The sequence below is a fragment of the Podarcis cretensis genome, assembly GCF_951804945.1.
Source record: "Podarcis cretensis genome assembly, chromosome: 3".
In the NCBI taxonomy this organism is placed as follows: domain Eukaryota; kingdom Metazoa; phylum Chordata; class Lepidosauria; order Squamata; family Lacertidae; genus Podarcis; species Podarcis cretensis.
The window spans coordinates 66,049,063-66,062,614 of record NC_137172.1 but is presented as its reverse complement, the minus strand read 5'-3'; the positions used below and the strand labels follow the sequence as shown (position 1 = coordinate 66,062,614).

General features: G+C 39.1%; 1 protein-coding gene across 9 annotated transcripts in view; it reads right to left on the bottom strand.

Annotated features, from left to right (window-relative positions):
* Positions 1–13,552, bottom strand: part of EPB41L2 (erythrocyte membrane protein band 4.1 like 2) — a 78,553-nt gene that overhangs the window by 54,147 nt on the left and 10,854 nt on the right. For 8 of the 9 annotated variants that reach the window (XM_079970629.1, XM_079970636.1, XM_079970628.1 and 5 more), the window contains 2 exons: positions 3,114–3,565; positions 573–776 (listed from right to left, as the gene is read on the bottom strand). In XM_079970629.1, coding sequence (XP_079826755.1) covers positions 573–776; positions 3,114–3,551 — 642 coding nt within the window. In that variant the 5' untranslated portion in view covers positions 3,552–3,565. Of the gene's footprint in view, positions 1–572; positions 777–3,113; positions 3,566–6,240; positions 6,324–13,552 lie in introns of those variants that run through there. The other variant, XM_079970630.1, reaches the window with a different exon arrangement.

The window sequence follows — 13,552 nt, the reverse complement described above, 5'->3', positions numbered from 1 at the left end:
AGAGGAACTCTAGCCATCCACTATCTTAAATTTTCCATAATTTTCTCTGGGCAAATTCAGGTGACTTGGGTCTCACCAGCTTTGCAAGTGGTAGTGTCCCCAGCTTCCCTTAAAGCAGAGTTTTAAAAATGTTAAAAGATTTAGGAACCAGAATAAAAGACCTGGGACTTGGGACATTGGATCAGTTCCACACAATGCAGTTGTACTGCTACTGAGAGGGGCCTATATCAGACTAAGTGGAGAGGGTGCATTGTGAGACTCATGAAGCCATGCATAAAATAGCTCCAATAGTGAACTTTATTTATGATCTGTAAACCAAGGGTTAAAACAGAAGATAATACATTTGCACTTGCAGTTTTGATAGTTATAGTAAAGTTCACAGTACACTTTAGGGATGTGTTGTAATAAGCTAAAGGCATGGCTCATTACTACCCATTAGCCATAGTGATGTGAATACCATAAAGGACACATTAGATTCATAAAAATGTGTTCATTAGCTTCCATTTCAATAAAAGCATACTGCACTCACTGCTTTCTTTCAACAGAAAAGGTCTTAAGGCTCACCGGCTTACCTCAAGGTCACAGCTGTATTCTGTCCCATCCAAAAGAACCACTTTACATTGGACAGTTCTGGTCCTCTTAGGAGTTTTTGGAAGAACTCTCTCAATTCTTATTTCACCTGTCTGCACCTCTTTGGACTCCCTTTGGCCTTCCTCTAAATCTTGTTTGTCTTCTTTTACTTCAAAAACAATTTCTTTACTGTTTTCTTTAGCAGGCTGGACAAGAAAGTTGAAAATGGATATTAATGAACATCAAGGCAATTTTAATGCAATGCAAAGTAATAAAATGTGATATATTACAATAAAGGATTATCATCACCTACCCCATAAATTTAGAAGAAAAACCAATATATTCTTATGAATCAATACCCATTTAAGGAATCTAGTAGAAAGCCACTTAGCCCTCTCATCAGATGTCAAGGAAATAAACAACTATCCAACTTTTAGAAGACATCTGAAGGCAGCCCTGTTTAGGGAAGTTTTTAATGACTGATGTTTTAATGTATTTTTAATATTTTGTTGGCAGCCACCCAGAGTGGCTGGGGAAACCCAGCCAGATGGGCAGGATTTATTTATTTATTTATTATTATTATTATTATTATTATTATTATTATTATTATTATTTCTACTACTAAAGGTAAAGGTAAAGGTACCCCTGCCCGTACGGGCCAGTCTTGACAGACTCTGGGGTTGTGCGCCCATCTCACTTAAGAGGCCAGGGGCCAGCGCTGTCCGGAGACACTTCCGGGTCACGTGGCCAGCGTGACATCGCTGCTCTGGCCAGAGCCAGAGCCAGAGCCGCACACGGAAACGCCGTTTACCTTCCTGCTGGTAAGCGGTCCCTATTTATCTACTTGCACCCGGAGGTGCTTTCGAACTGCTAGGTTGGCAGGCGCTGGGACCGAGCAGCGGGAGCGCACCCCGCCGCAGGGATTCGAACCGCCGACCTTTCGATCGGCATGCCCTAGGCGCTGAGGCTTTAACCCACAGCGCCACCTGCGTCCCTATTTCTACTACTACAGGTCGGTAATTGATATCTTAAGATCCAGCTTATATTTTTGAGACTCTTTGGGTTGATGGCTAGGTCCTCTATGCACATCTGCTCATTACATGGATCATTATCAGCAGAGAAGAAGACCTGCCCATCAGTTATTGAAATTAATTTAATTAGGTGCTTTATATTAGTCTTAAAGTGACTTACAACAATAAAACTCATACAAATACAACTTTTAAAATCAGTAACACAGCAAAAGTGATAATCCACAAATAAAAATTAATAAACCAAGACACATTTCCCCCCATGTAACACAGTGAATTTTTTTAAAGTATTCATTTGGCTCCTTGAAGATGTCAATGTTAGTTAGTGACAGCTACACTTCTCTGGGGAGAGCATTCAACTAATCGGGTGGAACTTGCACTAAAAAATCTAAGTTGCTCACTGCCACCTTCCCAGCTTCTCCTGAAGTGGGCACACAGAGAGGGACCTTTGATGACGAACTTAGGGTCTTTGTAGGCTTACACGGGGAAAGGTAACCTGTGTGGGCTTACACTGGGGTCCTTAGAAGTTAGAATCAGCACTTTGGGTTAGGCTTAACAATGGATGAATACAGAATGGAGGGGTAGCTTCTATGAATTCACAGTAAGTGGGCTTTTTCTAGAAAAGAAAATGAATGGATATATGAATGTCAGACAAGCAAACATCTGTCACCTTCTTGTCTCTCCTCTCTTCTCTAAATTGCCCCCAGACAACTAGCAAAACTAACCGACAGCCTCCAATTTACTCTAGCAGGAGTATAGTCTTTAAAACAAATGAACTGCACATTATTTACTACAGGGCAAATCCTTGTGCAGCATTTCCCAATAGCATCCTGCTTTATTTTACAAATGAGATTTTTCCATTTGTTTCTCTCACACTGTACTGGAAGGAAGAGTAGATCTGCTCCTAGCTGCTTTAATGTTGTTTACTTGCCAGAAGATTGAATCACTCACTGTGAAAGCCCTACATTAACTGCCCTTCTAAACGAAGAAGCTGCTGCTAGGAGGAAACTGGAATTTTGTGTACAGCTAATCCTAGAGTTTGAGCAGCCAGAGGGGGGAATACCTTGCTGTGCTTCAGGTGCTAGTCTAGTAGTGTTTTTTTGTGAAAGAAAGGTTTTCTATGTAAATTGTAACATTTTGTGGATTATTGTTTTTTGGTAGGTGTAGCGGCCCTCCAGGTTTCACTGGGCTACAGTGGTCCCCATCCCTAACCAATGGTTGTACTGGTTGACAGTAGCTGTAGCCAAACAGCATCTGGAGGTCCACACATTTCCCATACACTGAAGAATTCTGCTGTAACAAAATGCAAACATATAAAAACAGCATTTTATGAAAGCAGAAGATGATGTCTGAATGTGGAAAAAATATTAGGCTGGTCTCTGGAGGCATATTTCTTATAAACATATAAGAGCCCATTTAACACTTTGTTCTGTGCTGGGTATAGTGTTACGCAGCTAGGTAATTAACATGCATGGACTTTAAAGTGTTTCATTTGTCTTCCTTTCAAGAGCATACCTGTGTCTCAGCACTACTAACAGAATGTTTTTCCTCTCTGTCATCTGCTTTAGCTTCTTGCCGAATCTCAGCAATGTCCTCCAGCTTTCCCTTAGTCTGGGCTGTCTCCTCTGGAAGATGGCATTCACCTTCCCCTGCTCCCATTTCTTCTGCTGCTGATGATGGCTGTTTTTTCTTTGTTTCATCTTTGGGTTCTTCCAAGCTGTATGATTTTTGTTTCTTAAGCCAGGGGGGGATGAAGCGAGAAATTCCCTTTCCTCCGGAGCGACTGGGGCTACTTTGACTAGCTGGCACCTGTGAAGTGGGAGAACTCTCTTTCATTTCAGATGTCTGCTCTTTTTGACTATCTGATGCATCCCCAGCATCTTCCTTTGCTGTATTTGATCCCAGGTTCTCTGATTCCTTTACTTCCGTGTCTGAACCAACTTCAGTCGTCATGGTCACAGGATGCACTAGAAATAAGATACATATATTTGCTTTTAGAATGTACTTTTTAGACTGCTTGTGGACCTACCTAACTCCTAGCACAAGGTCTTATGCTTTAGCAACCACTGAAGTTGAAACTATTTGGCTTACTAAACTTACACTGTAGACATATTATTCAAAGTGACCAACAAAATTTTCAAATCCAAGCAGCCAACACAGCACAGAGCTAGAAAATATATCAAATTAATCAAATCTCTCTAAGTCTATGTGGTCATAGACTTTCTCAGGTGTAATTAAAAGAAGTAACTTCATCCTTTCAATTGGACATACTAGAATGACTTTCTAATTCCATCAGTACTGCAGTGAAGTCTGGAAAACAGACACTTATAAACCAATTTGCATTAACCATCTTGCTTTCAGGTCTGAGAGTTTGGGTGGCATAAAACTAGACTTCAATGGTTGGTTTCTACTGAACAGGTATAATAAATTTATATAGCAATTTATATCTTACAATAATAATTACTGAATAGTGAATTCAACACCCTGTTTTGAGTCCAGAATAAGATTTTGGAATAGCATATAAAAATAATTTCCTAATTTATTAGGATACGCTTCAATAATGTATCAAGTTCTATAAAACACTAACAAAAATATTTGCTTAATCTTAAAATAATTGGATGGTTTAAAGCAAATATTTAATTATTAAATTATGTTAGGTCAGCATTTAAGCTGCTACAAGTCAAGTCAAATTTTACTAATGATTCCTATTTTTGAAACAGGAAAGAATAATTTAAGGAGACTAAATCAGCCATTGTGGGATTCTTTCAAAAGTGGTGTTTGTGGAAGAGGTTTGTTCTCAAATTATAGCAATCCTGGAGTAGTCATTGCTCAAGCACATAACTTTCTTTGATGTTTACTGTTCAGTAAAATTTCTCTCCCAAAGAGGCAATCAGTCCCAAAGTATAGGTTTATCTCTTCAGGAATGGCGGCTGCTGCAAAGACAGCTTTAACAGAAAGTCTAGCTATGCACACAATAACCTTACATGTAACGGAAATCACTTCTTTGTATAACAGTCTATATGAACTAAAGAATTAGAACTGAGTGCCTAGGAATCAACAGTGTAGCGTCAATATGACAAGCATTAATGCTTGTTTTGCTTGCCAGACTGAACAATCTCTCCTCCCCTCTGCCCCCTCCATACAGTGTTCTGGAAGTTTGCCAAATTGCAGGTGAGGGCTCAGAGTGCAAATGGGGCGGGGGGGGGGGAGAAGAGGAGAGAAACGCCTGTTGCACTGGCTCCCACTAGCACAACTATTTAGTTGTGTGAGTGGTAACTGTAGTACCCCTACTCCCAAAAAAATCAATGCTTAAATGTCAGGTTGTAAAGTTTTTGAGAGGGGTATTTCCATACAGATTACTCTCATGAAAAAAATACTCTTTAATCATGCATTCTGCTATTGCTCTTGGAAACCTATAATAGTAATACACCTGAATAGTTATGTCATCCCGAAATTTTCAAATTCCTGATAAATTATGTCAAAGAACACTATGCTTGATTCAGCATTTAAATCTGTAACCACAACAATGCTACTCTTTTCTTTCCGCCAACAGAAAATATACAGAACAAGTACATATGCTACTTAGTAATTTAGCTATCTGATTTTGATCAGTAATAACATTTCTAAAACTCTATCATTCTTCAAAAGCAGAAATGCTTCTTTAAGGTGTAGTACTTTTACAGCTCAGTCTTATGCAGAATTAGATGTACGCAAGCCTACTGAAATCAATGGATAAGATATAAATCATTCAGCACTGAATTGCAGCCTTAGTTTTGGAAAGTAATAAGTAGCAACACACTATCCAGATGGTGACAGTATTTTACAGAGCATTAGTATTCAACTAGTGAGTAACGCTCTAAGGAGAGTCACAACAGCAGCAACACCAACACCAACGAAATGTATAGTAAAAAAATAAGTATGTACCAAATTACTGTTACAAAAGGTACAAGACTAATACAGGATTAGATGAAATGGCTATATGAACAATCTACATGTTTTCAGATACAATGTTCTGTCAAATGCACTCACCATTAGCACCTGTAACTGGAGATTTTCCATTTTTATAAACACAAATCAAATATTTTCCACTACTAATATCTGTAGTATAAATTTTGTAACCCTACGGAAGAGGTGCAAAAGAACATACACTGCTTTACAATCCCTAAAAGTTTAAATACAGTTACAGAATAAAAGCACCATAAAAAATTGTCTAACAGGTACAAAATAATACCCCTTGTTTAAAGGGAAATTAGATACCATTATTGGGATAAAAAAATATAGCCACAAAGGTGTTGCAGTGAAAAGATCCAGACAATCCCCTAAAAGCATTTCAACCAATACAACAAAATAGCAATGTCATCTCCTTGAATGTTCGCAGCTACATACACCCACAAAATTGTCTAGTGTTATTCTTGCAGCATTAAAGTACAGAGCATCCCATTTCAGAGTTAAAAGTCCTTTTTATTGTCACATTTTCTGAACTACTTGCTTCAATATTCACTCACAGACCAACTAACGTGATTGTCATTTAGTACTTGGTGCCACTCATATACTGACACCAGATTGCGATCAAACTATCCACATATTTTTCTACACACACATGTACTTGTTTTTATTTTCTAATAAACCGAAATCAACTCACCCTTTTCACTTGCTTGTCTAAGGCAACTTGAATCTCATTTGCTTTTGCATATCATACTTTGCATATTGATGAGCAATTAAGGTCTACAACAGCAATTAAAAAGAAGTTAAAGGTAAAGGTAAAGGTACCCCTGCCCGTACGGGCCAGTCGTGTCCGACTCTAGGGTTAAGAGGCCGGGGGCCAGCGCTGTCCGGAGACACTTCTGGGTCATGTGGCCAGTGTTAGGAAGCTGCTCTGGCGAGCCAGCACCAGCGCAGCACACGGAAATGCCGTTTACCTTCCCGCTATAAAGCGGTACCTATTTATCTACTTGCACTTAGGGGTGCTTTCAAACTGCTAGGTGGGCAGGAGCTGAGACCGAAAGACGGGAGCTCACCGCGCCGCGGGGATTCGAACCGCCGACCATACGATCGGGAAGTCCTAGGCACTGAGGTTTTACCCACAGCGCCACCCGCGTCCCTAAAGAGAAGTTACACGCATATAATTTTTGTTATGCATATCAAACCAAAGCTATGCAGCCAGCTTATAAAAATCTAACAGGCTCTTTGTGCAGCTTAATGAATAAGTCTCGCCCCACCCAAGTCCCAACTCTGCTGGAGAAAGGCATGCCCAGTGGAAAAGTTGAACTTGGTTCCAACTCACTTCATTTTTGCAGCCAGAAAATGCAAATGAGTCAAAGAGACAGCTCTGTTTTCCTGTTATCGCTCCTACAAAGTAAGAGATGCATTGTAAAAGCTCTGCTAGGTTAGCATGAGACATCTGCCACTTTAGGATAGGGCTTTTATTTGAACTTATTTTTGAAGGTAGTATAATTTGTTCTGAGCAACTCAGAATATTAATACCACTTACATAGCTGGTTAATCTTAGCTGTGGATTCAGGGAGACCATATTTCACCATTAAAAGATAATGCTCATTTTATGGGAGATTGCTCTAACAGAACAGTTTCACCAAAACAAACAAAACAGATCAGTACAGCTACAAAAAAATACAAAGGGGGAGGTGGTAAAAACTATATAGAAAAGGAATCTTAACATGATTTGAGTAAAAAAGTTTTTAAGGGAAATTGCCTTTATAGACAATAAATGCTGTTAATCTCCTCAGCCTCTCAATGCTCATGACTTAAAAAATGTTACTTTAAAATTTCTGGCACACCTTCCTGCCAAAGTGGTCATAAGTGCTTTCACATTATTTCAAACACAAGGCAAAAATATCAAAACAAACAAGAACAAAATCCGTCATAAACACCTAACACTGCAGTAATAAATATCTATCAAAATGGAGAAGTGCATCCCTAGTTTCTGATAGAGCCTCCAGGAAACAAGGAAAAACATCTGGTACCTACATAATAGCATACCCGAAGAGTATTTTCAACAGGTGGGCATCACAGCAGAGGTACCTGGAGCCAAGCCATATTTTACTCCCTCCACGAATGGCCAGATTCATGTAGGATGAGGTGCTCCTTCACATACCCTGGCCATTTAAAGCTTCATGGGTTAACACAGGGCCACCAACAAGAGGTACAGGGGATACAAATGTGCCAGGCCTCGTGCCAACAAGGGTCACACATTAGTTTTCATTTTTTTAAAAAAGTCTATTGGACATTTCTTAAGAAAGTCTTAACAGAAATCTTGAAGACTAAGGCTTCAGCACTCAATGTGCAATGCTATTGCTAAGAAAGCTTAATCACTGTTGCTAACAAAGTCCGCTTTCTTTACAGAATAATGCACCATTAACTGGCTTTGGTATGGTACACCCAGAAGTAACTCCCTTGAAATCAAGGTAGTTTCCTTCCTACTGAGAAAAAATGTTGATACACCCAGGTCCCATTTAATGAACAAAATGCATTCGTTAGGCAAGCGTTCACATAATCAGTCCATGATTTCCATTATTTCCTAGTGAAATTTTTCTTATGTGGGATTTGTCCAATAACTTCCCCCTCTTTCTCCACGGTTTCTTCCTGGTCATGTCAAAATCATACACAACTGCAAGAAAGCAGAACAAGTAGGCTGAAACAGCATATTTCCTATGAATGCCAATTGAAGGGCACATGTGTATTGCATCCCCACTCTAAAATTCATCTGCATCCACTGCTTAGCCCTGAAAATGCAGCAGTAAATCTAAACCAAACTACATCAAGTAGTGTCTGACAGAAAAACTGAACACACAGAGCAAATTGAAGAGAGTTCAAGGTCAGAAAGTGGGAAATGACTAACAGACTCCATTTGGTTTTGGTATTTCCCTCCTACTCAGTTCCACAAGGTTTCTTCATGAGACAAAGCAAACTTTCCAAAGTACTATGTTATTTCCAAATCAGTTTTGTCATGACAGACAAATGAGACTTAATTTTTCTATGTTCCTCAGTAAATGTTGTAATGGTGTCCAGAATTTACTACATTTGTTAACTGCCCTTTGAGGTAATTTGCATCTCATGCTTATTTAACATACACACTCGCAGCTTTACATGCGTCTCCAAAAAATAATTTAAAATGACACAAAAATGGTGAACACAGGGGAAACGGGGGCAGGAAACCAGGAAAAAACCAGCCAGTAATCCCAGCAGCCTTCATGAGAGTGGGTGGAGAAGAGGCCGTTGGAAAGGGTGATCAGAGGCCAGAGAGACTTGCAGATGGTTTGAAGAGACAACAGCATTCTGTTGCAAAAATGCTGGAAGAAGGTACCCATCTCTGCTGTTCCTCCCCGCTATACTGCCATCTTTTTCTTTGTACCTTCAGAAAGAAGCTATGGGGCTGAAATTGGAAATATGTATGCCTTTGCTAAACTTCAATAACACAATGAAACTGGGAGCAGTGAGTGTACCTTTTTTCAACTGCAGATTGGCCTGTGTGTCTAAAAGGCAGAAAGAATAAGCTTTCTGCATTTTGGAAAGGAACGCACAGTGCTCTTTACAATAATGACTTAGTAGTTCCTCAGGATTTTTTAAAGGGTTATGAGTACACAATGCACAGTTTTATCCCTTTAACCAAGGTGAATTTTTCCTAGTTGCCTGGAAGCATTTCTTTCTTGCCACAGTTGGCAAGACAAGTAGTAGATTCTAATCCTTGTGGGGGGCTTTATGTAAAGTGGGGGACAGGGTATGGAAAAAACAATAAATAATCCACTATGACAGAAGGTACAGAAGCAAGCAAGAATGAAGTGAGCAAGGTTTAATGGTGTTTTTCTTTTCTTTTAAGGATTTGCATGTTAAAAATGCAGATGACTTCCATAATATTGTTAAATTCTGAGTATTACTTTCTCAGCTGAATTTACTATAGCAACAAGTATGCTTTGTGTATTTAGCTGCTGCATCATCAATTGAAAATTGAGTTTTATGATACAAAACAAGAGGGTATACTGACTAAAATGGTGATGCTGAAAGACAGCTTCTCTGTATATTGTAATGGGTTTGAGATGTTTTTATGCATGGGTAGGAAAACTAAGGCCCGGGGGCTGGTTCTGACCCAATCACCTTCTAAATCCGGCCCACGGACAGCCTGGGAATCAGCGTGTTTTTACATGAGTAGAATGTGTCCTTTTATTTAAAATGCATCTCTGAGTTATTTGTGGGGCATAGGAATTCATTCATTTTTTCCCCCAAAATATAGTCTGGCCCCCCACATGGTCTGAGGAACAGTGGACCGGCCCCCTGCTGAAAATGTTTGCTGACCCCTGGTTTTTTGCAATGTGTTCAGTACTGGACTTTTTATTTAGTATGCTCTCCACTTATCTCAAAGCATAAAAAATGTTAATAGCCATATATGAACAGCAATGGAGGTAGATCTAGTATGTCCATCATTTCTGCCTCCCTTACATGTTTACTGAATTCCTGAAAAGGACTACATTCAATCATATATCTAGGTTTCTTAAATGATGTAACAATCTGTGAACCACCCTGAGACCCCCAGGTATAGGGTGGTATATAAATTCTATAAATAATAAATAATAATAACCCACATCACATATTTGTTCTGTTCAGATGCACCACTTTCTCACGGCTTCATGCTTCATGGACAAATCTCAGATCCATGAATTTCCTCCTTCTCTTATGAAATGCAATCTTCTTTCTCCATCCCTGCTTTGTTATGTGAACTGGGAAATGACGAATTACATTGCCCTGTAGATCAGTGCAGCAAATAATCCAAAATTTGCAGGGCAAGCCCAAATGATACTTTGCCAGTTAGAGTATACTGCAATGACAAAACTGGAAAGAAGGGACCAAGTGCAGAAACTTAAAGCTCATTCTAGGTTCATTCATGTAGCATGAAACAAGTTTGATATTACAGCCATCACTGCCACAATAGTAGTGTGTCAATCATAGTCAGAACTATCAAAACTGTTTCAATCAAACTTACGTAAACTATAAATTCCTGCCTCCATAGAAAACAAGTTCTGTTATAACACAAGTGGAGGGGCAACAGGTTTTGTTTGGTCTTGGTAGCCAAAAAAAAAGTTTGTGGTCACCTGGATCCTACTATTCCCTTAAGTTAGAGTCCTGTCCCTGTGCTCCAAAGCTCAGTATAAAGTCAAGGATAATCCCTGCTCCTTTACCCAGACTGGGTCTGGGAGGGGAGATATTGCTCACATACAGATTGCAAAGAAGAATTTATTTGTAGTTCTTCTGCCAAACAAGTCTTAGGAAGTCTGCCCTTAAATGAAAGATCAAGTCTGACCCACTAATTAAATTCATATGGACTTTAATCACAACGTGCAAGATTCTATATCAGTTCCCCATAAAAGCCACAGGAGTGCCTTTTGCAGCTCCCAACATCAAACTAAAAACTCAGTTTTTGAATCCTTCCAGATCCAATGTGCCACAATGCCCCATATTTCCTTTTCAGGGAATATCTGTGGATATAAAGCAGACTTCTACATTTTCATTCATCACAGCCAGTATAATCAGCACCTAGACTTCCTCACACCTTTAAATTGGCAGAGGTGGATGAAAATCATACCAACAGCTGCCCTGTGATCTCCAACTCTAAGGATGAGAGGAAGTCTAAGGATTGCTTATGTGCATGGGATATGCCTCGGCCCAGTATACCTGAAGGAGTGTCTCCACCCCCATCGTTCTGTCCAGACACTGAGGTCCAGCTCCGAGGGTCTTCTGGTGGTTCCCTCACTGTGAGAAGTGAGGTTACAGGGAACCAGGCAGAGGGCCTTCTCGGTAGTGGTGCCCGCTCTGGGGAATGCCCTCCCATCAGATGTCAAGGAAATAAACAACCATCCGACTTTTAGAAGACATCTGAAGGTAGCCCTTTAGGGAAGTTTTTAATGTTTGAAGTTTCACTCTGTTTTTAATGTTCTGTTGAAAGCCGCCCAGAGTGGCTGGAGAAACCCAGCCAGATGGGCGGGGTATAAATAAATTATTATTATTATTATTATTTCCTCCAAGCAGTCAAACTATTAAGCAATCTGGCTTCCTTCCTTTGAGTGGTGACCATGTAACTTTCTTGGTTGCTTGGAAGTGAGACACATTTAGGAAGACTACATCTTCTTGTTTTTGAGGTTGAAAGAATTTGAAGCTAATCTTGGGCATGACACTACTGCCCAGATCCTCAGTTCTCTTGTATTATACACAATATAAAGGCAGCATGAATTAAGTCATATTATTAAACAGAAGATTAATTCCAGGACAGCTGTTGCCTATGGTCACATTCTAAAATCCTAGGGTTACAGAACTCAAAAGAATAATCAGCATTGTAGCTTGATGGAATCTGAACAGATAATCCATTCTGAAAACACAGTAACAGAAAGAACAGACCAAATAAAAACCCACACTACAAAAATACTGGAGCAGCGGTTTATTCTTCTCTAACTGATCAGGAGCAAAGCAATAACTATTTAATTGCAACATTCAGAAAAAAAGAGATAAATAGATTTATAGATCTAGGTAAAAATAAACAAGTTGCTACTACCCAGCAAAACTTTGCTACTGTATTGATTGCCCTTTTCCATAGTCAAAGAGATGCAAGCTAACACATGTCGTCTAGAAAAATTACACAGGATGAAACAGTTTGGCTATTACTACTTAAAGATATCTGCAGAAATGAGGAATGCCATGACGTGTGATGGTACAACTAGAGGAGCATACAGGTGTGTTTCAGGTATCATTCAAAAGGTTGCATTCAGACAGATTAAACCAGTTTAGTGCTACATAAATAAGCCTCAAGCCCTGACAAAACTCCTTTTCCATTTGCCCTCCATCAATAGTTTTATTTAATTAATAATTTGTTACATTAGAGTGATACACTGAAGTTCACATTTATATACATTTACAATAACTTTACAATAACTACAGAGCGTCATATGATTGTACATGGACTTGACATTTGTTATTCCAAAATATTAGGAAAATAGTCAAATAGTTTTACGGAAAAGTTTTCTGATTATTTAGTAAACAGGAGTGGAAAATATTTGTACCCCGAAGAACAGCAAACAGACACATTTCCTCCTCTCTCCATACCCCCATCAGTACACAAGGATGAGGAGGTGAAGCTTCCCTTCCTAATTCTCCCCCCTCTTTCTTCTCCCCTCTTACTGGCACTAGGAACAGCTAAGAACGATTTGATTGTAAAAAGGTCAGGGAGTTGCTTTTCTACAGTACATATAAGCGAGACAACTTAGAATCCAATGACAAAGCAGCTCTCTTCCTACAGAGAATTTCAGAATAAGACCTTGTGACTAATGAGGAATCCAAGCAATTTACAGACTTGCTCTTTAATTTTAAATTTAGAAACTGCTGATATCTTGGTACATTATGTCAAGTCATAACCATCACATGAGGAATGGTTAGAAACTACACTTAAGATTCTGATTATTAATTATCTTTACTGTAAAGCTTTGCTTTCAAGATATTGAGGAAGGAGAGTAAGTCTTTAGAAAATGTCCCTCTCCTTCCACACACAATACCATGAAATCCAGAATCTAGATTGTCATTGATCAACAATAATGCCTTGCTTGTGTGACAGGACAGGAATTCAAGCAAAAGCAGTAACATTTCTTTAAATCAGACAACCTAGAGTTGCAATGGGAACTGTTAATTTAAGAAGGCATAGCATTTTAGCTATGAAGTACTGAAGATTGAGCTAATATTTTGTAAAAAATTATTAAATTATATCCCATCATTTTCCCCCCAAAAACACAGCATGGGACTCCTCAAAACTACCTGCTTATCCATACTTGCTTGCACAAAGCTTACATGAAGGTTAAACTATGGACAGTCTTTACTGAAAATTCATTGTGTTTTGTTTGGGGGCAGTTATATGACAGTGAGCATTCATCCTAATTTGTATACAAGGTGCTTGTATATCACAG